At 37.9% G+C, this 27,618-nt stretch overlaps 1 protein-coding gene across 1 annotated transcript in view; it reads left to right on the forward strand.

Annotated features, from left to right (window-relative positions):
* Positions 1 to 27,618, forward strand: part of LOC143767565 (uncharacterized) — a 95,129-nt gene that overhangs the window by 67,163 nt on the left and 348 nt on the right. The window contains exons 28-41 of the mRNA XM_077255975.1: positions 548 to 848; positions 2,505 to 2,726; positions 4,467 to 4,784; positions 6,441 to 6,752; positions 8,403 to 8,720; positions 10,284 to 10,513; positions 12,269 to 12,569; positions 14,222 to 14,443; positions 16,178 to 16,501; positions 18,158 to 18,469; positions 20,120 to 20,437; positions 22,088 to 22,317; positions 24,073 to 24,373; positions 26,030 to 26,265. Coding sequence (XP_077112090.1) covers positions 548 to 848; positions 2,505 to 2,726; positions 4,467 to 4,784; positions 6,441 to 6,752; positions 8,403 to 8,720; positions 10,284 to 10,513; positions 12,269 to 12,569; positions 14,222 to 14,443; positions 16,178 to 16,501; positions 18,158 to 18,469; positions 20,120 to 20,437; positions 22,088 to 22,317; positions 24,073 to 24,373; positions 26,030 to 26,265 — 3,945 coding nt within the window. The remainder of the gene's footprint in view (positions 1 to 547; positions 849 to 2,504; positions 2,727 to 4,466; positions 4,785 to 6,440; positions 6,753 to 8,402; positions 8,721 to 10,283; positions 10,514 to 12,268; positions 12,570 to 14,221; positions 14,444 to 16,177; positions 16,502 to 18,157; positions 18,470 to 20,119; positions 20,438 to 22,087; positions 22,318 to 24,072; positions 24,374 to 26,029; positions 26,266 to 27,618) is intronic.

Raw genomic sequence — 27,618 nt, forward strand, 5'->3', positions numbered from 1 at the left:
CTTGTGTCTGGCATTGTGGATGGTATTTGTGCTGTGATTGTCTGCCAGAATCTACACACATTAAGTTAACAAAAAAAGAAAAAATTAAAAAACAAAAACAGTCTGCCATTCCTCTGACCTCTCCACACTAAATCCCCTCATTAAAGACCCCCCCGCTCAACATACAGCACCACTATCCTAGCCAAAGTCCTAACAAAAGCATTAGTGGAAACACAATCATTTACTGAACTGTTCACGAGTTTTGCTGACTTTAAGGGAAAATGCACGTAAATCCGAACACAAATTCAAATGAGCTCCTTTCATGCCAAATTTGAGATTGCTGAAAGGTATCCGAATAAATCCACTCATCACTATTTATAAAAATTTGCTTTAACATGTATTTTGGTTTTAAACACTACAAAGGGCTGAATAGGCAGGGTATTTAGTAACAATAATACAAATGCTTTATAGGGGATCTGTCAGGTTCCCTTTAAGATAATTTATAATTCATAGTTTTCAGAAATGACCATTCTCCTTTTTTTTACGTTCAGGTTCAGACTTGTCTATAAGACTGGTAAATGGCAATGGTCAATGTAACGGTCGTGTAGAAATCCTCTATAATGGAGCATGGGGAACTGTGTGTGATGATTATTGGGATATTAATGCTGCACAAGTTGTATGCCGGCAGTTAAATTGTGGCCAAGCTCTTGCATTTAATGGCAGTGCTGCATTTGGCCAAGGACAAGGAGTAATTGTATTGGATGATGTGCAATGCACCGGCAATGAACAACACGTATGGGACTGTCTACACCAACCATTTACAGTGAATAACTGTGGACATAATGAAGATGCTGGAGTCGTCTGCTCAGGTATATTTTCAAAATGATGAAATCTTATACAATCATCTGATATGATATGTTGTTTGCATAGATGTTCAACTAATCCACATTTTCATATTTTCTACTACTAAGGGTAACTCAAACAATCAATAGTTTTTATAAGAAAATCATGAAGGACTAGAGGCACTTTGATTCCTTCCCTATTAAGTCCAAAATGTTAAGAGGTTTTATGTGCTAGTAGGATGCCTTTGTGAGGTCATTGACACATCAATAATAAGATGCTGATGGATTTCTGTTATAGGGTTTTATTCCACATATTAATTATTAATGTAGTGTTTGACTATCCATAACCAATATTTGGCTAATATTAGATTAGGAAATGTGGTCTACTGCCTGCACCAGAAAATTAGCACAAACTATTTAGATTAGGAAATGTGGCCTCCTGCCTCCTGCGTGCAGCACAATAGTAGAGCAGAAGATTTAGTGTGTCTGGAATAAACTGTTGTCAGAAATGATTCAGATTAAAAAATGTAGGCTGGTCTCTGGACCACACTATTAGCTAAAAGGATTTATATTCTGAAATGTGATGACAAGCCTGCAAGACAGTACTAGCGCAAATAATTTAGATAAAGAAATGGGGCCTCCTTTCTGCACCACAAAATCTTAGCCCAAACAAGTTTGATTAGGAAATGTGACATCCTGCTGGCACCACAATATTAGACCAAAAGATCATGATTGGGAAATGTGGCTTTCTGCCTGCACCACAATATTAGCTCAAACTATTTTCATTAGGAAATCTGGCCTCCTGCCTACACCACAATGTTAGTGCAAATGATTTTGAATAGGAAATGTAGCCTCCTTCCTGCACCACAGTATTAATCCAATTGAATGGGATTAGGAAATGTGGCGCCCTGCCTGCACCACACTATTAGCACAATTGTTTCAGATGATGGAAGGTTGATTTTACACAGGATCCAAAATAGCTGAATAAACTGACAATAAACTGCATTTCTAACTATCTGAAAACTTGCATCAGCCACTGTAGCATCCTCTCTGTACTGTTACACTGACAAAATCATGCCACCAAAACAACATATCCCCTTTTTATATGGAGAGGGTCATGTGATTTTGGCAACCAATTACAGAAGCCCTTGTGTCTGGCATTGTGGATGGTATTTGTGCTGTGATTGTCTGCCAGAATCTACACACATTAAGTTAACAAAAAAAGAAAAAATTAAAAAACAAAAACAGTCTGCCATTCCTCTGACCTCTCCACACTAAATCCCCTCATTAAAGACCCCCCCACTCAACATACAGCACCACTATCCTAGCCAAAGTCCTAACAAAAGCATTAGTGGAAACACAATCTTTTACTGAACTGTTCACGAGTTTTGCTGACTTTAAGGGAAAATGCACGTAAATCCGAACACAAATTCAAATGAGCTCCTTTCATGCCAAATTTGAGATTGCTGAAAGGTATCCGAATAAATCCACTCATCACTATTCATAAAAATTTGCTTTAACCTGTATTTTGGTTTTAAACACTACAAAGGGCTGAATAGGCAGGGTATTTAGTAACAATAATACAAATGCTTTATAGGGGATCTGTCAGGTTCCCTTTAAGATAATTTATAATTCATCGTTTTCAGAAATGACCATTTTCCTTTTTTTTAGGTTCAGGTTCAGACTTGTCTATAAGACTGGTAAATGGCAATGGTCAATGTAACGGTCGTGTAGAAATCCTCTATAATGGAGCATGGGGAACTGTGTGTGATGATTATTGGGATATTTATGCTGCACAAGTTGTATGCCGGCAGTTAAATTGTGGCCAAGCTCTTGCATTTAATGGCAGTGCTGCATTTGGCCAAGGACAAGGAGTAATTGTATTAGATGATGTGCAATGCACCGGCAATGAACAACACGTATGGGACTGTCTACACCAACCATTTACAGTGAATAACTGTGGACATAATGAAGATGCTGGAGTTGTCTGCTCAGGTATATTTTCAAAATGATGAAATCTTATACAATCATCTGATATGATATGTTGTTTGCATAGATGTTCAAGTAATCCACATTTTCATATTTTCTACTACTAAGGGTAACTCAAACAATCAATAGTTTTTATAAGAAAATCTTGAAGGACTAGAGGCACTTTGGTTCCTTCCCTATTAAGTCCAAAATGTTAAGAGGTTTTATGTGCTAGTAGGATGCCTTTGTGAGGTCATTGACACATCAATAATAAGATGCTGATGGATTTCTGTTATAGGGTTTTATTCCACATATTAATTATTAATGTAGTATTTGACTATCCATAACCAATATTTGGCTAATATTAGATTAGGAAATGTGGTCTACTGCCTGCACCAGAAAATTAGCACAAACTATTTAGATTAGGAAATGTGGCCTCCTGCCTCCTGCGTGCAGCACAATAGTAGAGCAGAAGATTTAGTGTGTCTGGAATAAACTGTTGTCAGAAATGATTCAGATTAAAAAATGTAGGCTGGTCTCTGGACCACACTATTAGCTAAAAGGATTTAGATTCTGAAATGTGATGACAAGCCTGCAAGACAGTACTAGCACAAATAATTTAGATAAAGAAATGGGGCCTCCTTTCTGCACCACAAAATCTTAGCCCAAACAAGTTTGATTAGGAAATGTGACATCCTGCTGGCACCACAATATTAGACCAAAAGATCATGATTGGGAAATGTGGCTTTCTGCCTGCACCACAATATTAGCCCAAACTATTTTCATTAGGAAATCTGGCCTCCTGCCTACACCACAATGTTAGTGCAAATGATTTTGAATAGGAAATGTAGCCTCCTTCCTGCACCACAGTATTAATCCAATTGAATGTGATTAGGAAATGTGGCGCCCTGCCTGCACCACACTATTAGCAGAATTGTTTCAGATGATGGAAGGTTGATTTTACACAGGATCCAAAATAGCTGAAGAAACTGACAATAAACTGCATTTCTAACTATCTGAAAACTTGCAGCAGCCACTGTAGCATCCTCTCTGTACTGTTACACTGACAAAATCATGCCACCAAAACAACATATCCCCTTTTTATATGGAGAGGGTCATGTGATTTTGGCAACCAATTACAGAAGCCCTTGTGTCTGGCATTGTGGATGGTATTTGTGCTGTGATTGTCTGCCAGAATCTACACACATTAAGTTAACAAAAAAAGAAAAAATTAAAAAACAAAAACAGTCTGCCATTCCTCTGACCTCTCCACACTAAATCCCCTCATTAAAGACCCCCCCGCTCAACATACAGCACCACTATCCTAGCCAAAGTCCTAACAAAAGCATTAGTGGAAACACAATCATTTACTGAACTGTTCACGAGTTTTGCTGACTTTAAGGGAAAATGCACGTAAATCCGAACACAAATTCAAATGAGCTCCTTTCATGCCAAATTTGAGATTGCTGAAAGGTATCCGAATAAATCCACTCATCACTATTTATAAAAATTTGCTTTAACATGTATTTTGGTTTTAAACACTACAAAGGGCTGAATAGGCAGGGTATTTAGTAACAATAATACAAATGCTTTATAGGGGATCTGTCAGGTTCCCTTTAAGATAATTTATAATTCATAGTTTTCAGAAATGACCATTCTCCTTTTTTTTACGTTCAGGTTCAGACTTGTCTATAAGACTGGTAAATGGCAATGGTCAATGTAACGGTCGTGTAGAAATCCTCTATAATGGAGCATGGGGAACTGTGTGTGATGATTATTGGGATATTAATGCTGCACAAGTTGTATGCCGGCAGTTAAATTGTGGCCAAGCTCTTGCATTTAATGGCAGTGCTGCATTTGGCCAAGGACAAGGAGTAATTGTATTGGATGATGTGCAATGCACCGGCAATGAACAACACGTATGGGACTGTCTACACCAACCATTTACAGTGAATAACTGTGGACATAATGAAGATGCTGGAGTCGTCTGCTCAGGTATATTTTCAAAATGATGAAATCTTATACAATCATCTGATATGATATGTTGTTTGCATAGATGTTCAACTAATCCACATTTTCATATTTTCTACTACTAAGGGTAACTCAAACAATCAATAGTTTTTATAAGAAAATCATGAAGGACTAGAGGCACTTTGATTCCTTCCCTATTAAGTCCAAAATGTTAAGAGGTTTTATGTGCTAGTAGGATGCCTTTGTGAGGTCATTGACACATCAATAATAAGATGCTGATGGATTTCTGTTATAGGGTTTTATTCCACATATTAATTATTAATGTAGTGTTTGACTATCCATAACCAATATTTGGCTAATATTAGATTAGGAAATGTGGTCTACTGCCTGCACCAGAAAATTAGCACAAACTATTTAGATTAGGAAATGTGGCCTCCTGCCTCCTGCGTGCAGCACAATAGTAGAGCAGAAGATTTAGTGTGTCTGGAATAAACTGTTGTCAGAAATGATTCAGATTAAAAAATGTAGGCTGGTCTCTGGACCACACTATTAGCTAAAAGGATTTATATTCTGAAATGTGATGACAAGCCTGCAAGACAGTACTAGCGCAAATAATTTAGATAAAGAAATGGGGCCTCCTTTCTGCACCACAAAATCTTAGCCCAAACAAGTTTGATTAGGAAATGTGACATCCTGCTGGCACCACAATATTAGACCAAAAGATCATGATTGGGAAATGTGGCTTTCTGCCTGCACCACAATATTAGCCCAAACTATTTTCATTAGGAAATCTGGCCTCCTGCCTACACCACAATGTTAGTGCAAATGATTTTGAATAGGAAATGTAGCCTCCTTCCTGCACCACAGTATTAATCCAATTGAATGGGATTAGGAAATGTGGCGCCCTACCTGCACCACACTATTAGCACAATTGTTTCAGATGATGGAAGGTTGATTTTACACAGGATCCAAAATAGCTGAAGAAACTGACAATAAACTGCATTTCTAACTATCTGAAAACTTGCAGCAGCCACTGTAGCATCCTCTCTGTACTGTTACACTGACAAAATCATGCCACCAAAACAACATATCCCCTTTTTATATGGAGAGGGTCATGTGATTTTGGCAACCAATTACAGAAGCCCTTGTGTCTGGCATTGTGGATGGTATTTGTGCTGTGATTGTCTGCCAGAATCTACACACATTAAATTAACAAAAAAAGAAAAAATTAAAAAACAAAAACAGTCTGCCATTCCTCTGACCTCTCCACACTAAATCCCCTCATTAAAGACCCCCCCGCTCAACATACAGCACCACTATCCTAGCCAAAGTCCTAACAAAAGCATTAGTGGAAACACAATCATTTACTGAACTGTTCACGAGTTTTGCTGACTTTAAGGGAAAATGCACGTAAATCCGAACACAAATTCAAATGAGCTCCTTTCATGCCAAATTTGAGATTGCTGAAAGGTATCCGAATAAATCCACTCATCACTATTTATAAAAATTTGCTTTAACATGTATTTTGGTTTTAAACACTACAAAGGGCTGAATAGGCAGGGTATTTAGTAACAATAATACAAATGCTTTATAGGGGATCTGTCAGGTTCCCTTTAAGATAATTTATAATTCATAGTTTTCAGAAATGACCATTCTCCTTTTTTTTACGTTCAGGTTCAGACTTGTCTATAAGACTGGTAAATGGCAATGGTCAATGTAACGGTCGTGTAGAAATCCTCTATAATGGAGCATGGGGAACTGTGTGTGATGATTATTGGGATATTAATGCTGCACAAGTTGTATGCCGGCAGTTAAATTGTGGCCAAGCTCTTGCATTTAATGGTAGTGCTGCATTTGGCCAAGGACAAGGAGTAATTGTATTGGATGATGTGCAATGCACCGGCAATGAACAACACGTATGGGACTGTCTACACCAACCATTTACAGTGAATAACTGTGGACATAATGAAGATGCTGGAGTCGTCTGCTCAGGTATATTTTCAAAATGATGAAATCTTATACAATCATCTGATATGATATGTTGTTTGCATAGATGTTCAACTAATCCACATTTTCATATTTTCTACTACTAAGGGTAACTCAAACAATCAATAGTTTTTATAAGAAAATCATGAAGGACTAGAGGCACTTTGATTCCTTCCCTATTAAGTCCAAAATGTTAAGAGGTTTTATGTGCTAGTAGGATGCCTTTGTGAGGTCATTGACACATCAATAATAAGATGCTGATGGATTTCTGTTATAGGGTTTTATTCCACATATTAATTATTAATGTAGTGTTTGACTATCCATAACCAATATTTGGCTAATATTAGATTAGGAAATGTGGTCTACTGCCTGCACCAGAAAATTAGCACAAACTATTTAGATTAGGAAATGTGGCCTCCTGCCTCCTGCGTGCAGCACAATAGTAGAGCAGAAGATTTAGTGTGTCTGGAATAAACTGTTGTCAGAAATGATTCAGATTAAAAAATGTAGGCTGGTCTCTGGACCACACTATTAGCTAAAAGGATTTAGATTCTGAAATGTGATGACAAGCCTGCAAGACAGTACTAGCGCAAATAATTTAGATAAAGAAATGGGGCCTCCTTTCTGCACCACAAAATCTTAGCCCAAACAAGTTTGATTAGGAAATGTGACATCCTGCTGGCACCACAATATTAGACCAAAAGATCATGATTGGGAAATGTGGCTTTCTGCCTGCACCACAATATTAGCCCAAACTATTTTCATTAGGAAATCTGGCCTCCTGCCTACACCACAATGTTAGTGCAAATGATTTTGAATAGGAAATGTAGCCTCCTTCCTGCACCACAGTATTAATCCAATTGAATGGGATTAGGAAATGTGGCGCCCTGCCTGCACCACACTATTAGCACAATTGTTTCAGATGATGGAAGGTTGATTTTACACAGGATCCAAAATAGCTGAAGAAACTGACAATAAACTGCATTTCTAACTATCTGAAAACTTGCAGCAGCCACTGTAGCATCCTCTCTGTACTGTTACACTGACAAAATCATGCCACCAAAACAACATATCCCCTTTTTATATGGAGAGGGTCATGTGATTTTGGCAACCAATTACAGAAGCCCTTGTGTCTGGCATTGTGGATGGTATTTGTGCTGTGATTGTCTGCCAGAATCTACACACATTAAGTTAACAAAAAAAGAAAAAATTAAAAAACAAAAACAGTCTGCCATTCCTCTGACCTCTCCACACTAAATCCCCTCATTAAAGACCCCCCCGCTCAACATACAGCACCACTATCCTAGCCAAAGTCCTAACAAAAGCATTAGTGGAAACACAATCATTTACTGAACTGTTCACGAGTTTTGCTGACTTTAAGGGAAAATGCACGTAAATCCGAACACAAATTCAAATGAGCTCCTTTCATGCCAAATTTGAGATTGCTGAAAGGTATCCGAATAAATCCACTCATCACTATTTATAAAAATTTGCTTTAACATGTATTTTGGTTTTAAACACTACAAAGGGCTGAATAGGCAGGGTATTTAGTAACAATAATACAAATGCTTTATAGGGGATCTGTCAGGTTCCCTTTAAGATAATTTATAATTCATCGTTTTCAGAAATGACCATTCTCCTTTTTTTTAGGTTCAGGTTCAGACTTGTCTATAAGACTGGTAAATGGCAATGGTCAATGTAACGGTCGTGTAGAAATCCTCTATAATGGAGCATGGGGAACTGTGTGTGATGATTATTGGGATATTAATGCTGCACAAGTTGTATGCCGGCAGTTAAATTGTGGCCAAGCTCTTGCATTTAATGGCAGTGCTGCATTTGGCCAAGGACAAGGAGTAATTGTATTGGATGATGTGCAATGCACCGGCAATGAACAACACGTATGGGACTGTCTACACCAACCATTTACAGTGAATAACTGTGGACATAATGAAGATGCTGGAGTCGTCTGCTCAGGTATATTTTCAAAATGATGAAATCTTATACAATCATCTGATATGATATGTTGTTTGGGACTAGAGGCACTTTGATTCCTTCCCTATTAAGTCCAAAATGTTAAGAGGTTTTATGTGCTAGTAGGATGCCTTTGTGAGGTCATTGACACATCAATAATAAGATGCTGATGGATTTCTGTTATAGGGTTTTATTCCACATATTAATTATTAATGTAGTGTTTGACTATCCATAACCAATATTTGGCTAATATTAGATTAGGAAATGTGGTCTACTGCCTGCACCAGAAAATTAGCACAAACTATTTAGATTAGGAAATGTGGCCTCCTGCCTCCTGCGTGCAGCACAATAGTAGAGCAGAAGATTTAGTGTGTCTGGAATAAACTGTTGTCAGAAATGATTCAGATTAAAAAATGTAGGCTGGTCTCTGGACCACACTATTAGCTAAAAGGATTTAGATTCTGAAATGTGATGACAAGCCTGCAAGACAGTACTAGCACAAATAATTTAGATAAAGAAATGGGGCCTCCTTTCTGCACCACAAAATCTTAGCCCAAACAAGTTTGATTAGGAAATGTGACATCCTGCTGGCACCACAATATTAGACCAAAAGATCATGATTGGGAAATGTGGCTTTCTGCCTGCACCACAATATTAGCCCAAACTATTTTCATTAGGAAATCTGGCCTCCTGCCTACACCACAATGTTAGTGCAAATGATTTTGAATAGGAAATGTAGCCTCCTTCCTGCACCACAGTATTAATCCAATTGAATGTGATTAGGAAATGTGGCGCCCTGCCTGCACCACACTATTAGCACAATTGTTTCAGATGATGGAAGGTTGATTTTACACAGGATCCAAAATAGCTGAAGAAACTGACAATAAACTGCATTTCTAACTATCTGAAAACTTGCAGCAGCCACTGTAGCATCCTCTCTGTACTGTTACACTGACAAAATCATGCCACCAAAACAACATATCCCCTTTTTATATGGAGAGGGTCATGTGATTTTGGCAACCAATTACAGAAGCCCTTGTGTCTGGCATTGTGGATGGTATTTGTGCTGTGATTGTCTGCCAGAATCTACACACATTAAGTTAACAAAAAAAGAAAAAATTAAAAAACAAAAACAGTCTGCCATTCCTCTGACCTCTCCACACTAAATCCCCTCATTAAAGACCCCCCCCGCTCAACATACAGCACCACTATCCTAGCCAAAGTCCTAACAAAAGCATTAGTGGAAACACAATCATTTACTGAACTGTTCACGAGTTTTGCTGACTTTAAGGGAAAATGCACGTAAATCCGAACACAAATTCAAATGAGCTCCTTTCATGCCAAATTTGAGATTGCTGAAAGGTATCCGAATAAATCCACTCATCACTATTTATAAAAATTTGCTTTAACATGTATTTTGGTTTTAAACACTACAAAGGGCTGAATAGGCAGGGTATTTAGTAACAATAATACAAATGCTTTATAGGGGATCTGTCAGGTTCCCTTTAAGATAATTTATAATTCATCGTTTTCAGAAATGACCATTCTCCTTTTTTTTAGGTTCAGGTTCAGACTTGTCTATAAGACTGGTAAATGGCAATGGTCAATGTAACGGTCGTGTAGAAATCCTCTATAATGGAGCATGGGGAACTGTGTGTGATGATTATTGGGATATTAATGCTGCACAAGTTGTATGCCGGCAGTTAAATTGTGGCCAAGCTCTTGCATTTAATGGCAGTGCTGCATTTGGCCAAGGACAAGGAGTAATTGTATTGGATGATGTGCAATGCACCGGCAATGAACAACACGTATGGGACTGTCTACACCAACCATTTACAGTGAATAACTGTGGACATAATGAAGATGCTGGAGTCGTCTGCTCAGGTATATTTTCAAAATGATGAAATCTTATACAATCATCTGATATGATATGTTGTTTGCATAGATGTTCAAGTAATCCACATTTTCATATTTTCTACTACTAAGGGTAACTCAAACAATCAATAGTTTTTATAAGAAAATCTTGAAGGACTAGAGGCACTTTGGTTCCTTCCCTATTAAGTCCAAAATGTTAGGAGGTTTTATGTGCCAGTAGGATGCCTTTGTGAGGTCATTGACACATCAATAATAAGATGCTGATGGATTTCTGTTATAGGGTTTTATTCCACATATTAATTATTAATGTAGTGTTTGACTATCCATAACCAATATTTGGCTAATATTAGATTAGGAAATGTGGTCTACTGCCTGCACCAGAAAATTAGCACAAACTATTTAGATTAGGAAATGTGGCCTCCTGCCTCCTGCGTGCAGCACAATAGTAGAGCAGAAGATTTAGTGTGTCTGGAATAAACTGTTGTCAGAAATGATTCAGATTAAAAAATGTAGGCTGGTCTCTGGACCACACTATTAGCTAAAAGGATTTAGATTCTGAAATGTGATGACAAGCCTGCAAGACAGTACTAGCACAAATAATTTAGATAAAGAAATGGGGCCTCCTTTCTGCACCACAAAATCTTAGCCCAAACAAGTTTGATTAGGAAATGTGACATCCTGCTGGCACCACAATATTAGACCAAAAGATCATGATTGGGAAATGTGGCTTTCTGCCTGCACCACAATATTAGCCCAAACTATTTTCATTAGGAAATCTGGCCTCCTGCCTACACCACAATGTTAGTGCAAATGATTTTGAATAGGAAATGTAGCCTCCTTCCTGCACCACAGTATTAATCCAATTGAATGTGATTAGGAAATGTGGCGCCCTGCCTGCACCACACTATTAGCACAATTGTTTCAGATGATGGAAGGTTGATTTTACACAGGATCCAAAATAGCTGAAGAAACTGACAATAAACTGCATTTCTAACTATCTGAAAACTTGCAGCAGCCACTGTAGCATCCTCTCAGTACTGTTACACTGACAAAATCATGCCACCAAAACAACATATCCCCTTTTTATATGGAGAGGGTCATGTGATTTTGGCAACCAATTACAGAAGCCCTTGTGTCTGGCATTGTGGATGGTATTTGTGCTGTGATTGTCTGCCAGAATCTACACACATTAAGTTAACAAAAAGAGAAAAAATTAAAAAACAAAAACAGTCTGCCATTCCTCTGACCTCTCCACACTAAATCCCCTCATTAAAGACCCCCCCGCTTAACATACAGCACCACTATCCTAGCCAAAGTCCTAACAAAAGCATTAGTGGAAACACAATCATTTACTGAACTGTTCACGAGTTTTGCTGACTTTAAGGGAAAATGCACGTAAATCCGAACACAAATTCAAATGAGCTCCTTTCATGCCAAATTTGAGATTGCTGAAAGGTATCCGAATAAATCCACTCATCACTATTTATAAAAATTTGCTTTAACATGTATTTTGGTTTTAAACACTACAAAGTGCTGAATAGGCAGGGTATTTAGTAACAATAATACAAATGCTTTATAGGGGATCTGTCAGGTTCCCTTTAAGATAATTTATAATTCATTGTTTTCAGAAATGACCATTCTCCTTTTTTTTAGGTTCAGGTTCAGACTTGTCTATAAGACTGGTAAATGGCAATGGTCAATGTAACGGTCGTGTAGAAATCCTCTATAATGGAGCATGGGGAACTGTGTGTGATGATTATTGGGATATTAATGCTGCACAAGTTGTATGCCGGCAGTTAAATTGTGGCCAAGCTCTTGCATTTAATGGCAGTGCTGCATTTGGCCAAGGACAAGGAGTAATTGTATTGGATGATGTGCAATGCACCGGCAATGAACAACACGTATGGGACTGTCTACACCAACCATTTACAGTGAATAACTGTGGACATAATGAAGATGCTGGAGTCGTCTGCTCAGGTATATTTTCAAAATGATGAAATCTTATACAATCATCTGATGATATGTTGTTTGCATAGATGTTCAAGTAATCCACATTTTCATATTTTCTACTACTAAGGGTAACTCAAACAATCAATAGTTTTTATAAGAAAATCTTGAAGGACTAGAGGCACTTTGATTCCTTCCCTATTAAGTCCAAAATGTTAAGAGGTTTTATGTGCTAGTAGGATGCCTTTGTGAGGTCATTGACACATCAATAATAAGATGCTGATGGATTTCTGTTATAGGGTTTTATTCCACATATTAATTATTAATGTAGTGTTTGACTATCCATAACCAATATTTGGCTAATATTAGATTAGGAAATGTGGTCTACTGCCTGCACCAGAAAATTAGCACAAACTATTTAGATTAGGAAATGTGGCCTCCTGCCTCCTGCGTGCAGCACAATAGTAGAGCAGAAGATTTAGTGTGTCTGGAATAAACTGTTGTCAGAAATGATTCAGATTAAAAAATGTAGGCTGGTCTCTGGACCACACTATTAGCTAAAAGGATTTAGATTCTGAAATGTGATGACAAGCCTGCAAGACAGTACTAGCACAAATAATTTAGATAAAGAAATGGGGCCTCCTTTCTGCACCACAAAATCTTAGCCCAAACAAGTTTGATTAGGAAATGTGACATCCTGCTGGCACCACAATATTAGACCAAAAGATCATGATTGGGAAATGTGGCTTTCTGCCTGCACCACAATATTAGCCCAAACTATTTTCATTAGGAAATCTGGCCTCCTGCCTACACCACAATGTTAGTGCAAATGATTTTGAATAGGAAATGTAGCCTCCTTCCTGCACCACAGTATTAATCCAATTGAATGTGATTAGGAAATGTGGCGCCCTGCCTGCACCACACTATTAGCAGAATTGTTTCAGATGATGGAAGGTTGATTTTACACAGGATCCAAAATAGCTGAAGAAACTGACAATAAACTGCATTTCTAACTATCTGAAAACTTGCAGCAGCCACTGTAGCATCCTCTCTGTACTTACACTGACAAAATCATGCCACCAAAACAACATATCCCCTTTTTATATGGAGAGGGTCATGTGATTTTGGCAACCAATTACAGAAGCCCTTGTGTCTGGCATTGTGGATGGTATTTGTGCTGTGATTGTCTGCCAGAATCTACACACATTAAGTTAACAAAAAAAGAAAAAATTAAAAAACAAAAACAGTCTGCCATTCCTCTGACCTCTCCACACTAAATCCCCTCATTAAAGACCCCCCCGCTCAACATACAGCACCACTATCCTAGCCAAAGTCCTAACAAAAGCATTAGTGGAAACACAATCATTTACTGAACTGTTCACGAGTTTTGCTGACTTTAAGGGAAAATGCACGTAAATCCGAACACAAATTCAAATGAGCTCCTTTCATGCTAAATTTGAGATTGCTGAAAGGTATCCGAATAAATCCACTCATCACTATTTATAAAAATTTGCTTTAACATGTATTTTGGTTTTAAACACTACAAAGGGCTGAATAGGCAGGGTATTTAGTAACAATAATACAAATGCTTTATAGGGGATCTGTCAGGTTCCCTTTAAGATAATTTATAATTCATCGTTTTCAGAAATGACCATTCTCCTTTTTTTTAGGTTCAGGTTCAGACTTGTCTATAAGACTGGTAAATGGCAATGGTCAATGTAACGGTCGTGTAGAAATCCTCTATAATGGAGCATGGGGAACTGTGTGTGATGATTATTGGGATATTAATGCTGCACAAGTTGTATGCCGGCAGTTAAATTGTGGCCAAGCTCTTGCATTTAATGGCAGTGCTGCATTTGGCCAAGGACAAGGAGTAATTGTATTGGATGATGTGCAATGCACCGGCAATGAACAACACGTATGGGACTGTCTACACCAACCATTTACAGTGAATAACTGTGGACATAATGAAGATGCTGGAGTCGTCTGCTCAGGTATATTTTCAAAATGATGAAATCTTATACAATCATCTGATATGATATGTTGTTTGCATAGATGTTCAAGTAATCCACATTTTCATATTTTCTACTACTAAGGGTAACTCAAACAATCAATAGTTTTTATAAGAAAATCTTGAAGGACTGGAGGCACTTTGATTCCTACCCTATTAAGTCCAAAATGTTAAGAGGTTTTATGTGCTAGTAGGATGCCTTTGTGAGGTCATTGACACATCAATAATAAGATGCTGATGGATTTCTGTTATAGGGTTTTATTCCACATATTAATTATTAATGTAGTGTTTGACTATCCATAACCAATATTTGGCTAATATTAGATTAGGAAATGTGGTCTACTGCCTGCACCAGAAAATTAGCACAAACTATTTAGATTAGGAAATGTGGCCTCCTGCCTCCTGCGTGCAGCACAATAGTAGAGCAGAAGATTTAGTGTGTCTGGAATAAACTGTTGTCAGAAATGATTCAGATTAAAAAATGTAGGCTGGTCTCTGGACCACACTATTAGCTAAAAGGATTTAGATTCTGAAATGTGATGACAAGCCTGCAAGACAGTACTAGCGCAAATAATTTAGATAAAGAAATGGGGCCTCCTTTCTGCACCACAAAATCTTAGCCCAAACAAGTTTGATTAGGAAATGTGACATCCTGCTGGCACCACAATATTAGACCAAAAGATCATGATTGGGAAATGTGGCTTTCTGCCTGCACCACAATATTAGCCCAAACTATTTTCATTAGGAAATCTGGCCTCCTGCCTACACCACAATGTTAGTGCAAATGATTTTGAATAGGAAATGTAGCCTCCTTCCTGCACCACAGTATTAATCCAATTGAATGTGATTAGGAAATGTGGCGCCCTGCCTGCACCACACTATTAGCACAATTGTTTCAGATGATGGAAGGTTGATTTTACACAGGATCCAAAATAGCTGAAGAAACTGACAATAAACTGCATTTCTAACTATCTGAAAACTTGCAGCAGCCACTGTAGCATCCTCTCTGTACTGTTACACTGACAAAATCATGCCACCAAAACAACATATCCCCTTTTTATATGGAGAGGGTCATGTGATTTTGGCAACCAATTACAGAAGCCCTTGTGTCTGGCATTGTAGATGGTATTTGTGCTGTGATTGTCAGCCAGAATCTACACACATTAAGTAAACAAAAAGAGAAAAAATTAAAAGACAAAAACAGTCCGCCATTCCTCTGACCTCTCCACACTAAATCCCTTCATTAAAGACCCCCCCGCCCAACATACAGCACCACTATCCTAGCCAAAGTCCTAACAAAAGCATTAGTGGAAACACAATCATTTACTGAACTGTTCACGAGTTTTGCTGACTTTAAGGGAAAATGCACGTAAATCCGAACACAAATTCAAATGAGCTCCTTTCATGCTAAATTTGAGATTGCTGAAAGGTATCCGAATAAATCCACTCATCACTATTTATAAAAATTTGCTTTAACATGTATTTTGGTTTTAAACACTACAAAGGGCTGAATAGGCAGGGTATTTAGTAACAATAATACAAATGCTTTATAGGGGATCTGTCAGGTTCCCTTTAAGATAATTTATAATTCATAGTTTTCAGAAATGACCATTCTCCTTTTTTTTAGGTTCAGGTTCAGACTTGTCTATAAGACTGGTAAATGGCAATGGTCAATGTAACGGTCGTGTAGAAATCCTCTATAATGGAGCATGGGGAACTGTGTGTGATGATTATTGGGATATTAATGCTGCACAAGTTGTATGCCGGCAGTTAAATTGTGGCCAAGCTCTTGCATTTAATGGCAGTGCTGCATTTGGCCAAGGACAAGGAGTAATTGTATTGGATGATGTGCAATGCACCGGCAATGAACAACACGTATGGGACTGTCTACACCAACCATTTACAGTGAATAACTGTGGACATAATGAAGATGCTGGAGTCGTCTGCTCAGGTATATTTTCAAAATGATGAAATCTTATACAATCATCTGATATGATATGTTGTTTGCATAGATGTTCAAGTAATCCACATTTTCATATTTTCTACTACTAAGGGTAACTCAAACAATCAATAGTTTTTATAAGAAAATCTTGAAGGACTAGAGGCACTTTGATTCCTACCCTATTAAGTCCAAAATGTTAAGAGGTTTTATGTGCTAGTAGGATGCCTTTGTGAGGTCATTGACACATCAATAATAAGATGCTGATGGATTTCTGTTATAGGGTTTTATTCCACATATTAATTATTAATGTAGTGTTTGACTATCCATAACCAATATTTGGCTAATATTAGATTAGGAAATGTGGTCTACTGCCTGCACCAGAAAATTAGCACAAACTATTTAGATTAGGAAATGTGGCCTCCTGCCTCCTGCGTGCAGCACAATAGTAGAGCAGAAGATTTAGTGTGTCTGGAATAAACTGTTGTCAGAAATGATTCAGATTAAAAAATGTAGGCTGGTCTCTGGACCACACTATTAGCTAAAAGGATTTAGATTCTGAAATGTGATGACAAGCCTGCAAGACAGTACTAGCGCAAATAATTTAGATAAAGAAATGGGGCCTCCTTTCTGCACCACAAAATCTTAGCCCAAACAAGTTTGATTAGGAAATGTGACATCCTGCTGGCACCACAATATTAGACCAAAAGATCATGATTGGGAAATGTGGCTTTCTGCCTGCACCACAATATTAGCCCAAACTATTTTCATTAGGAAATCTGGCCTCCTGCCTACACCACAATGTTAGTGCAAATGATTTTGAATAGGAAATGTAGCCTCCTTCCTGCACCACAGTATTAATCCAATTGAATGTGATTAGGAAATGTGGCGCCCTGCCTGCACCACACTATTAGCACAATTGTTTCAGATGATGGAAGGTTGATTTTACACAGGATCCAAAATAGCTGAAGAAACTGACAATAAACTGCATTTCTAACTATCTGAAAACTTGCAGCAGCCACTGTAGCATCCTCTCTGTACTGTTACACTGACAAAATCATGCCACCAAAACAACATATCCCCTTTTTATATGGAGAGGGTCATGTGATTTTGGCAACCAATTACAGAAGCCCTTGTGTCTGGCATTGTGGATGGTATTTGTGCTGTGATTGTCTGCCAGAATCTACACACATTAAGTTAACAAAAAAAGAAAAAATTAAAAAACAAAAACAGTCTGCCATTCCTCTGACCTCTCCACACTAAATCCCCTCATTAAAGACCCCCCCGCTCAACATACAGCACCACTATCCTAGCCAAAGTCCTAACAAAAGCATTAGTGGAAACACAATCATTTACTGAACTGTTCACGAGTTTTGCTGACTTTAAGGGAAAATGCACGTAAATCCGAACACAAATTCAAATGAGCTCCTTTCATGCCAAATTTGAGATTGCTGAAAGGTATCCAAATAAATCCACTCATCACTATTTATAAAAATTTGCTTTAACATGTATTTTGGTGTTAAACACTACAAAGGGCTGAATAGGCAGGGTATTTAGTAACAATAATACAAATGCTTTATAGGGGATCTGTCAGGTTCCCTTTAAGATAATTTATAATTCATCGTTTTCAGAAATGACCATTCTCCTTTTTTTTAGGTTCAGGTTCAGACTTGTCTATAAGACTGGTAAATGGCAATGGTCAATGTAACGGTCGTGTAGAAATCCTCTATAATGGAGCATGGGGAACTGTGTGTGATGATTATTGGGATATTAATGCTGCACAAGTTGTATGCCGGCAGTTAAATTGTGGCCAAGCTCTTGCATTTAATGGCAGTGCTGCATTTGGCCAAGGACAAGGAGTAATTGTATTGGATGATGTGCAATGCACCGGCAATGAACAACACGTATGGGACTGTCTACACCAACCATTTACAGTGAATAACTGTGGACATAATGAAGATGCTGGAGTCGTCTGCTCAGGTATATTTTCAAAATGATGAAATCTTATACAATCATCTGATATGATATGTTGTTTGCATAGATGTTCAAGTAATCCACATTTTCATATTTTCTACTACTAAGGGTAACTCAAACAATCAATAGTTTTTATAAGAAAATCTTGAAGGACTAGAGGCACTTTGATTCCTTCCCTATTAAGTCCAAAATGTTAAGAGGTTTTATGTGCTAGTAGGATGCCTTTGTGAGGTCATTGACACATCAATAATAAGATGCTGATGGATTTCTGTTATAGGGTTTTATTCCACATATTAATTATTAATGTAGTGTTTGACTATCCATAACCAATATTTGGCTAATATTAGATTAGGAAATGTGGTCTACTGCCTGCACCAGAAAATTAGCACAAACTATTTAGATTAGGAAATGTGGCCTCCTGCCTCCTGCGTGCAGCACAATAGTAGAGCAGAAGATTTAGTGTGTCTGGAATAAACTGTTGTCAGAAATGATTCAGATTAAAAAATGTAGGCTGGTCTCTGGACCACACTATTAGCTAAAAGGATTTAGATTCTGAAATGTGATGACAAGCCTGCAAGACAGTACTAGCACAAATAATTTAGATAAAGAAATGGGGCCTCCTTTCTGCACCACAAAATCTTAGCCCAAACAAGTTTGATTAGGAAATGTGACATCCTGCTGGCACCACAATATTAGACCAAAAGATCATGATTGGGAAATGTGGCTTTCTGCCTGCACCACAATATTAGCCCAAACTATTTTCATTAGGAAATCTGGCCTCCTGCCTACACCACAATGTTAGTGCAAATGATTTTGAATAGGAAATGTAGCCTCCTTCCTGCACCACAGTATTAATCCAATTGAATGTGATTAGGAAATGTGGCGCCCTGCCTGCACCACACTATTAGCACAATTGTTTCAGATGATGGAAGGTTGATTTTACACAGGATCCAAAATAGCTGAAGAAACTGACAATAAACTGCATTTCTAACTATCTGAAAACTTGCAGCAGCCACTGTAGCATCCTCTCTGTACTGTTACACTGACAAAATCATGCCACCAAAACAACATATCCCCTTTTTATATGGAGAGGGTCATGTGATTTTGGCAACCAATTACAGAAGCCCTTGTGTCTGGCATTGTGGATGGTATTTGTGCTGTGATTGTCTGCCAGAATCTACACACATTAAGTTAACAAAAAAAGAAAAAATTAAAAAACAAAAACAGTCTGCCATTCCTCTGACCTCTCCACACTAAATCCCCTCATTAAAGACCCCCCCGCTCAACATACAGCACCACTATCCTAGCCAAAGTCCTAACAAAAGCATTAGTGGAAACACAATCATTTACTGAACTGTTCACGAGTTTTGCTGACTTTAAGGGAAAATGCACGTAAATCCGAACACAAATTCAAATGAGCTCCTTTCATGCCAAATTTGAGATTGCTGAAAGGTATCCGAATAAATCCACTCATCACTATTTATAAAAATTTGCTTTAACATGTATTTTGGTTTTAAACACTACAAAGGGCTGAATAGGCAGGGTATTTAGTAACAATAATACAAATGCTTTATAGGGGATCTGTCAGGTTCCCTTTAAGATAATTTATAATTCATAGTTTTCAGAAATGACCATTCTCCTTTTTTTTAGGTTCAGGTTCAGACTTGTCTATAAGACTGGTAAATGGCAATGGTCAATGTAACGGTCGTGTAGAAATCCTCTATAATGGAGCATGGGGAACTGTGTGTGATGATTATTGGGATATTAATGCTGCACAAGTTGTATGCCGGCAGTTAAATTGTGGCCAAGCTCTTGCATTTAATGGCAGTGCTGCATTTGGCCAAGGACAAGGAGTAATTGTATTGGATGATGTGCAATGCACCGGCAATGAACAACACGTATGGGACTGTCTACACCAACCATTTACAGTGAATAACTGTGGACATAATGAAGATGCTGGAGTCGTCTGCTCAGGTATATTTTCAAAATGATGAAATCTTATACAATCATCTGATATGATATGTTGTTTGCATAGATGTTCAAGTAATCCACATTTTCATATTTTCTACTACTAAGGGTAACTCAAACAATCAATAGTTTTTATAAGAAAATCTTGAAGGACTAGAGGCACTTTGATTCCTACCCTATTAAGTCCAAAATGTTAAGAGGTTTTATGTGCTAGTAGGATGCCTTTGTGAGGTCATTGACACATCAATAATAAGATGCTGATGGATTTCTGTTATAGGGTTTTATTCCACATATTAATTATTAATGTAGTGTTTGACTATCCATAACCAATATTTGGCTAATATTAGATTAGGAAATGTGGTCTACTGCCTGCACCAGAAAATTAGCACAAACTATTTAGATTAGGAAATGTGGCCTCCTGCCTCCTGCGTGCAGCACAATAGTAGAGCAGAAGATTTAGTGTGTCTGGAATAAACTGTTGTCAGAAATGATTCAGATTAAAAAATGTAGGCTGGTCTCTGGACCACACTATTAGCTAAAAGGATTTAGATTCTGAAATGTGATGACAAGCCTGCAAGACAGTACTAGCGCAAATAATTTAGATAAAGAAATGGGGCCTCCTTTCTGCACCACAAAATCTTAGCCCAAACAAGTTTGATTAGGAAATGTGACATCCTGCTGGCACCACAATATTAGACCAAAAGATCATGATTGGGAAATGTGGCTTTCTGCCTGCACCACAATATTAGCCCAAACTATTTTCATTAGGAAATCTGGCCTCCTGCCTACACCACAATGTTAGTGCAAATGATTTTGAATAGGAAATGTAGCCTCCTTCCTGCACCACAGTATTAATCCAATTGAATGTGATTAGGAAATGTGGCGCCCTGCCTGCACCACACTATTAGCACAATTGTTTCAGATGATGGAAGGTTGATTTTACACAGGATCCAAAATAGCTGAAGAAACTGACAATAAACTGCATTTCTAACTATCTGAAAACTTGCAGCAGCCACTGTAGCATCCTCTCTGTACTGTTACACTGACAAAATCATGCCACCAAAACAACATATCCCCTTTTTATATGGAGAGGGTCATGTGATTTTGGCAACCAATTACAGAAGCCCTTGTGTCTGGCATTGTGGATGGTATTTGTGCTGTGATTGTCTGCCAGAATCTACACACATTAAGTTAACAAAAAAAGAAAAAATTAAAAAACAAAAACAGTCTGCCATTCCTCTGACCTCTCCACACTAAATCCCCTCATTAAAGACCCCCCCGCTCAACATACAGCACCACTATCCTAGCCAAAGTCCTAACAAAAGCATTAGTGGAAACACAATCATTTACTGAACTGTTCACGAGTTTTGCTGACTTTAAGGGAAAATGCACGTAAATCCGAACACAAATTCAAATGAGCTCCTTTCATGCCAAATTTGAGATTGCTGAAAGGTATCCAAATAAATCCACTCATCACTATTTATAAAAATTTGCTTTAACATGTATTTTGGTGTTAAACACTACAAAGGGCTGAATAGGCAGGGTATTTAGTAACAATAATACAAATGCTTTATAGGGGATCTGTCAGGTTCCCTTTAAGATAATTTATAATTCATCGTTTTCAGAAATGACCATTCTCCTTTTTTTTAGGTTCAGGTTCAGACTTGTCTATAAGACTGGTAAATGGCAATGGTCAATGTAACGGTCGTGTAGAAATCCTCTATAATGGAGCATGGGGAACTGTGTGTGATGATTATTGGGATATTAATGCTGCACAAGTTGTATGCCGGCAGTTAAATTGTGGCCAAGCTCTTGCATTTAATGGCAGTGCTGCATTTGGCCAAGGACAAGGAGTAATTGTATTGGATGATGTGCAATGCACCGGCAATGAACAACACGTATGGGACTGTCTACACCAACCATTTACAGTGAATAACTGTGGACATAATGAAGATGCTGGAGTCGTCTGCTCAGGTATATTTTCAAAATGATGAAATCTTATACAATCATCTGATATGATATGTTGTTTGCATAGATGTTCAAGTAATCCACATTTTCATATTTTCTACTACTAAGGGTAACTCAAACAATCAATAGTTTTTATAAGAAAATCTTGAAGGACTAGAGGCACTTTGATTCCTTCCCTATTAAGTCCAAAATGTTAAGAGGTTTTATGTGCTAGTAGGATGCCTTTGTGAGGTCATTGACACATCAATAATAAGATGCTGATGGATTTCTGTTATAGGGTTTTATTCCACATATTAATTATTAATGTAGTGTTTGACTATCCATAACCAATATTTGGCTAATATTAGATTAGGAAATGTGGTCTACTGCCTGCACCAGAAAATTAGCACAAACTATTTAGATTAGGAAATGTGGCCTCCTGCCTCCTGCGTGCAGCACAATAGTAGAGCAGAAGATTTAGTGTGTCTGGAATAAACTGTTGTCAGAAATGATTCAGATTAAAAAATGTAGGCTGGTCTCTGGACCACACTATTAGCTAAAAGGATTTAGATTCTGAAATGTGATGACAAGCCTGCAAGACAGTACTAGCACAAATAATTTAGATAAAGAAATGGGGCCTCCTTTCTGCACCACAAAATCTTAGCCCAAACAAGTTTGATTAGGAAATGTGACATCCTGCTGGCACCACAATATTAGACCAAAAGATCATGATTGGGAAATGTGGCTTTCTGCCTGCACCACAATATTAGCCCAAACTATTTTCATTAGGAAATCTGGCCTCCTGCCTACACCACAATGTTAGTGCAAATGATTTTGAATAGGAAATGTAGCCTCCTTCCTGCACCACAGTATTAATCCAATTGAATGTGATTAGGAAATGTGGCGCCCTGCCTGCACCACACTATTAGCACAATTGTTTCAGATGATGGAAGGTTGATTTTACACAGGATCCAAAATAGCTGAAGAAACTGACAATAAACTGCATTTCTAACTATCTGAAAACTTGCAGCAGCCACTGTAGCATCCTCTCTGTACTGTTACACTGACAAAATCATGCCACCAAAACAACATATCCCCTTTTTATATGGAGAGGGTCATGTGATTTTGGCAACCAATTACAGAAGCCCTTGTGTCTGGCATTGTGGATGGTATTTGTGCTGTGATTGTCTGCCAGAATCTACACACATTAAGTTAACAAAAAAAGAAAAAATTAAAAAACAAAAACAGTCTGCCATTCCTCTGACCTCTCCACACTAAATCCCCTCATTAAAGACCCCCCCGCTCAACATACAGCACCACTATCCTAGCCAAAGTCCTAACAAAAGCATTAGTGGAAACACAATCATTTACTGAACTGTTCACGAGTTTTGCTGACTTTAAGGGAAAATGCACGTAAATCCGAACACAAATTCAAATGAGCTCCTTTCATGCCAAATTTGAGATTGCTGAAAGGTATCCGAATAAATCCACTCATCACTATTTATAAAAATTTGCTTTAACATGTATTTTGGTTTTAAACACTACAAAGGGCTGAATAGGCAGGGTATTTAGTAACAATAATACAAATGCTTTATAGGGGATCTGTCAGGTTCCCTTTAAGATAATTTATAATTCATCGTTTTCAGAAATGACCATTCTCCTTTTTTTTAGGTTCAGGTTCAGACTTGTCTATAAGACTGCTAAATGGCAATGGTCAATGTAACGGTCGTGTAGAAATCCTCTATAATGGAGCATGGGGAACTGTGTGTGATGATTATTGGGATATTAATGCTGCACAAGTTGTATGCCGGCAGTTAAATTGTGGCCAAGCTCTTGCATTTAATGGCAGTGCTGCATTTGGCCAAGGACAAGGAGTAATTGTATTGGATGATGTGCAATGCACCGGCAATGAACAACACGTATGGGACTGTCTACACCAACCATTTACAGTGAATAACTGTGGACATAATGAAGATGCTGGAGTCGTCTGCTCAGGTATATTTTCAAAATGATGAAATCTTATACAATCATCTGATATGATATGTTGTTTGCATAGATGTTCAAGTAATCCACATTTTCATATTTTCTACTACTAAGGGTAACTCAAACAATCAATAGTTTTTATAAGAAAATCTTGAAGGACTAGAGGCACTTTGATTCCTACCCTATTAAGTCCAAAATGTTAAGAGGTTTTATGTGCTAGTAGGATGCCTTTGTGAGGTCATTGACACATCAATAATAAGATGCTGATGGATTTCTGTTATAGGGTTTTATTCCACATATTAATTATTAATGTAGTGTTTGACTATCCATAACCAATATTTGGCTAATATTAGATTAGGAAATGTGGTCTACTGCCTGCACCAGAAAATTAGCACAAACTATTTAGATTAGGAAATGTGGCCTCCTGCCTCCTGCGTGCAGCACAATAGTAGAGCAGAAGATTTAGTGTGTCTGGAATAAACTGTTGTCAGAAATGATTCAGATTAAAAAATGTAGGCTGGTCTCTGGACCACACTATTAGCTAAAAGGATTTAGATTCTGAAATGTGATGACAAGCCTGCAAGACAGTACTAGCGCAAATAATTTAGATAAAGAAATGGGGCCTCCTTTCTGCACCACAAAATCTTAGCCCAAACAAGTTTGATTAGGAAATGTGACATCCTGCTGGCACCACAATATTAGACCAAAAGATCATGATTGGGAAATGTGGCTTTCTGCCTGCACCACAATATTAGCCCAAACTATTTTCATTAGGAAATCTGGCCTCCTGCCTACACCACAATGTTAGTGCAAATGATTTTGAATAGGAAATGTAGCCTCCTTCCTGCACCACAGTATTAATCCAATTGAATGTGATTAGGAAATGTGGCGCCCTGCCTGCACCACACTATTAGCACAATTGTTTCAGATGATGGAAGGTTGATTTTACACAGGATCCAAAATAGCTGAAGAAACTGACAATAAACTGCATTTCTAACTATCTGAAAACTTGCAGCAGCCACTGTAGCATCCTCTCTGTACTGTTACACTGACAAAATCATGCCACCAAAACAACATATCCCCTTTTTATATGGAGAGGGTCATGTGATTTTGGCAACCAATTACAGAAGCCCTTGTGTCTGGCATTGTAGATGGTATTTGTGCTGTGATTGTCAGCCAGAATCTACACACATTAAGTAAACAAAAGGAGAAAAAATTAAAAGACAAAAACAGTCCGCCATTCCTCTGACCTCTCCACACTAAATCCCTTCATTAAAGACCCCCCCGCCCAACATACAGCACCACTATCCTAGCCAAAGTCCTAACAAAAGCATTAGTGGAAACACAATCATTTACTGAACTGTTCACGAGTTTTGCTGACTTTAAGGGAAAATGCACGTAAATCCGAACACAAATTCAAATGAGCTCCTTTCATGCCAAATTTGAGATTGCTGAAAGGTATCCGAATAAATCCACTCATCACTATTTATAAAAATTTGCTTTAACATGTATTTTGGTTTTAAACACTACAAAGGGCTGAATAGGCAGGGTATTTAGTAACAATAATACAAATGCTTTATAGGGGATCTGTCAGGTTCCCTTTAAGATAATTTATAATTCATCGTTTTCAGAAATGACCATTCTCCTTTTTTTTAGGTTCAGGTTCAGACTTGTCTATAAGACTGGTAAATGGCAATGGTCAATGTAACGGTCGTGTAGAAATCCTCTATAATGGAGCATGGGGAACTGTGTGTGATGATTATTGGGATATTAATGCTGCACAAGTTGTATGCCGGCAGTTAAATTGTGGCCAAGCTCTTGCATTTAATGGCAGTGCTGCATTTGGCCAAGGACAAGGAGTAATTGTATTGGATGATGTGCAATGCACCGGCAATGAACAACACGTATGGGACTGTCTACACCAACCATTTACAGTGAATAACTGTGGACATAATGAAGATGCTGGAGTCGTCTGCTCAGGTATATTTTCAAAATGATGAAATCTTATACAATCATCTGATATGATATGTTGTTTGCATAGATGTTCAAGTAATCCACATTTTCATATTTTCTACTACTAAGGGTAACTCAAACAATCAATAGTTTTTATAAGAAAATCTTGAAGGACTAGAGGCACTTTGGTTCCTTCCCTATTAAGTCCAAAATGTTAGGAGGTTTTATGTGCCAGTAGGATGCCTTTGTGAGGTCATTGACACATCAATAATAAGATGCTGATGGATTTCTGTTATAGGGTTTTATTCCACATATTAATTATTAATGTAGTGTTTGACTATCCATAACCAATATTTGGCTAATATTAGATTAGGAAATGTGGTCTACTGCCTGCACCAGAAAATTAGCACAAACTATTTAGATTAGGAAATGTGGCCTCCTGCCTCCTGCGTGCAGCACAATAGTAGAGCAGAAGATTTAGTGTGTCTGGAATAAACTGTTGTCAGAAATGATTCAGATTAAAAAATGTAGGCTGGTCTCTGGACCACACTATTAGCTAAAAGGATTTAGATTCTGAAATGTGATGACAAGCCTGCAAGACAGTACTAGCGCAAATAATTTAGATAAAGAAATGGGGCCTCCTTTCTGCACCACAAAATCTTAGCCCAAACAAGTTTGATTAGGAAATGTGACATCCTGCTGGCAACACAATATTAGACCAAAAGATCATGATTGGGAAATGTGGCTTTCTGCCTGCACCACAATATTAGCCCAAACTATTTTCATTAGGAAATCTGGCCTCCTGCCTACACCACAATGTTAGTGCAAATGATTTTGAATAGGAAATGTAGCCTCCTTCCTGCACCACAGTATTAATCCAATTGAATGTGATTAGGAAATGTGGCGCCCTGCCTGCACCACACTATTAGCACAATTGTTTCAGATGATGGAAGGTTGATTTTACACAGGATCCAAAATAGCTGAAGAAACTGACAATAAACTGCATTTCTAACTATCTGAAAACTTGCAGCAGCCACTGTAGCATCCTCTCTGTACTGTTACACTGACAAAATCATGCCACCAAAACAACATATCTCCTTTTTATATGGAGAGGGTCATGTGATTTTGGCAACCAATTACAGAAGCCCTTGTGTCTGGCATTGTGGATGGTATTTGTGCTGTGATTGTCTGCCAGAATCTACACACATTAAGTTAACAAAAAGAGAAAAAATTAAAAAACAAAAACAGTCTGCCATTCCTCTGACCTCTCCACACTAAATCCCCTCATTAAAGACCCCCCCGCT

This window comes from Ranitomeya variabilis, chromosome 4 (assembly GCF_051348905.1).
Source record: "Ranitomeya variabilis isolate aRanVar5 chromosome 4, aRanVar5.hap1, whole genome shotgun sequence".
Taxonomy (NCBI): domain Eukaryota; kingdom Metazoa; phylum Chordata; class Amphibia; order Anura; family Dendrobatidae; genus Ranitomeya; species Ranitomeya variabilis.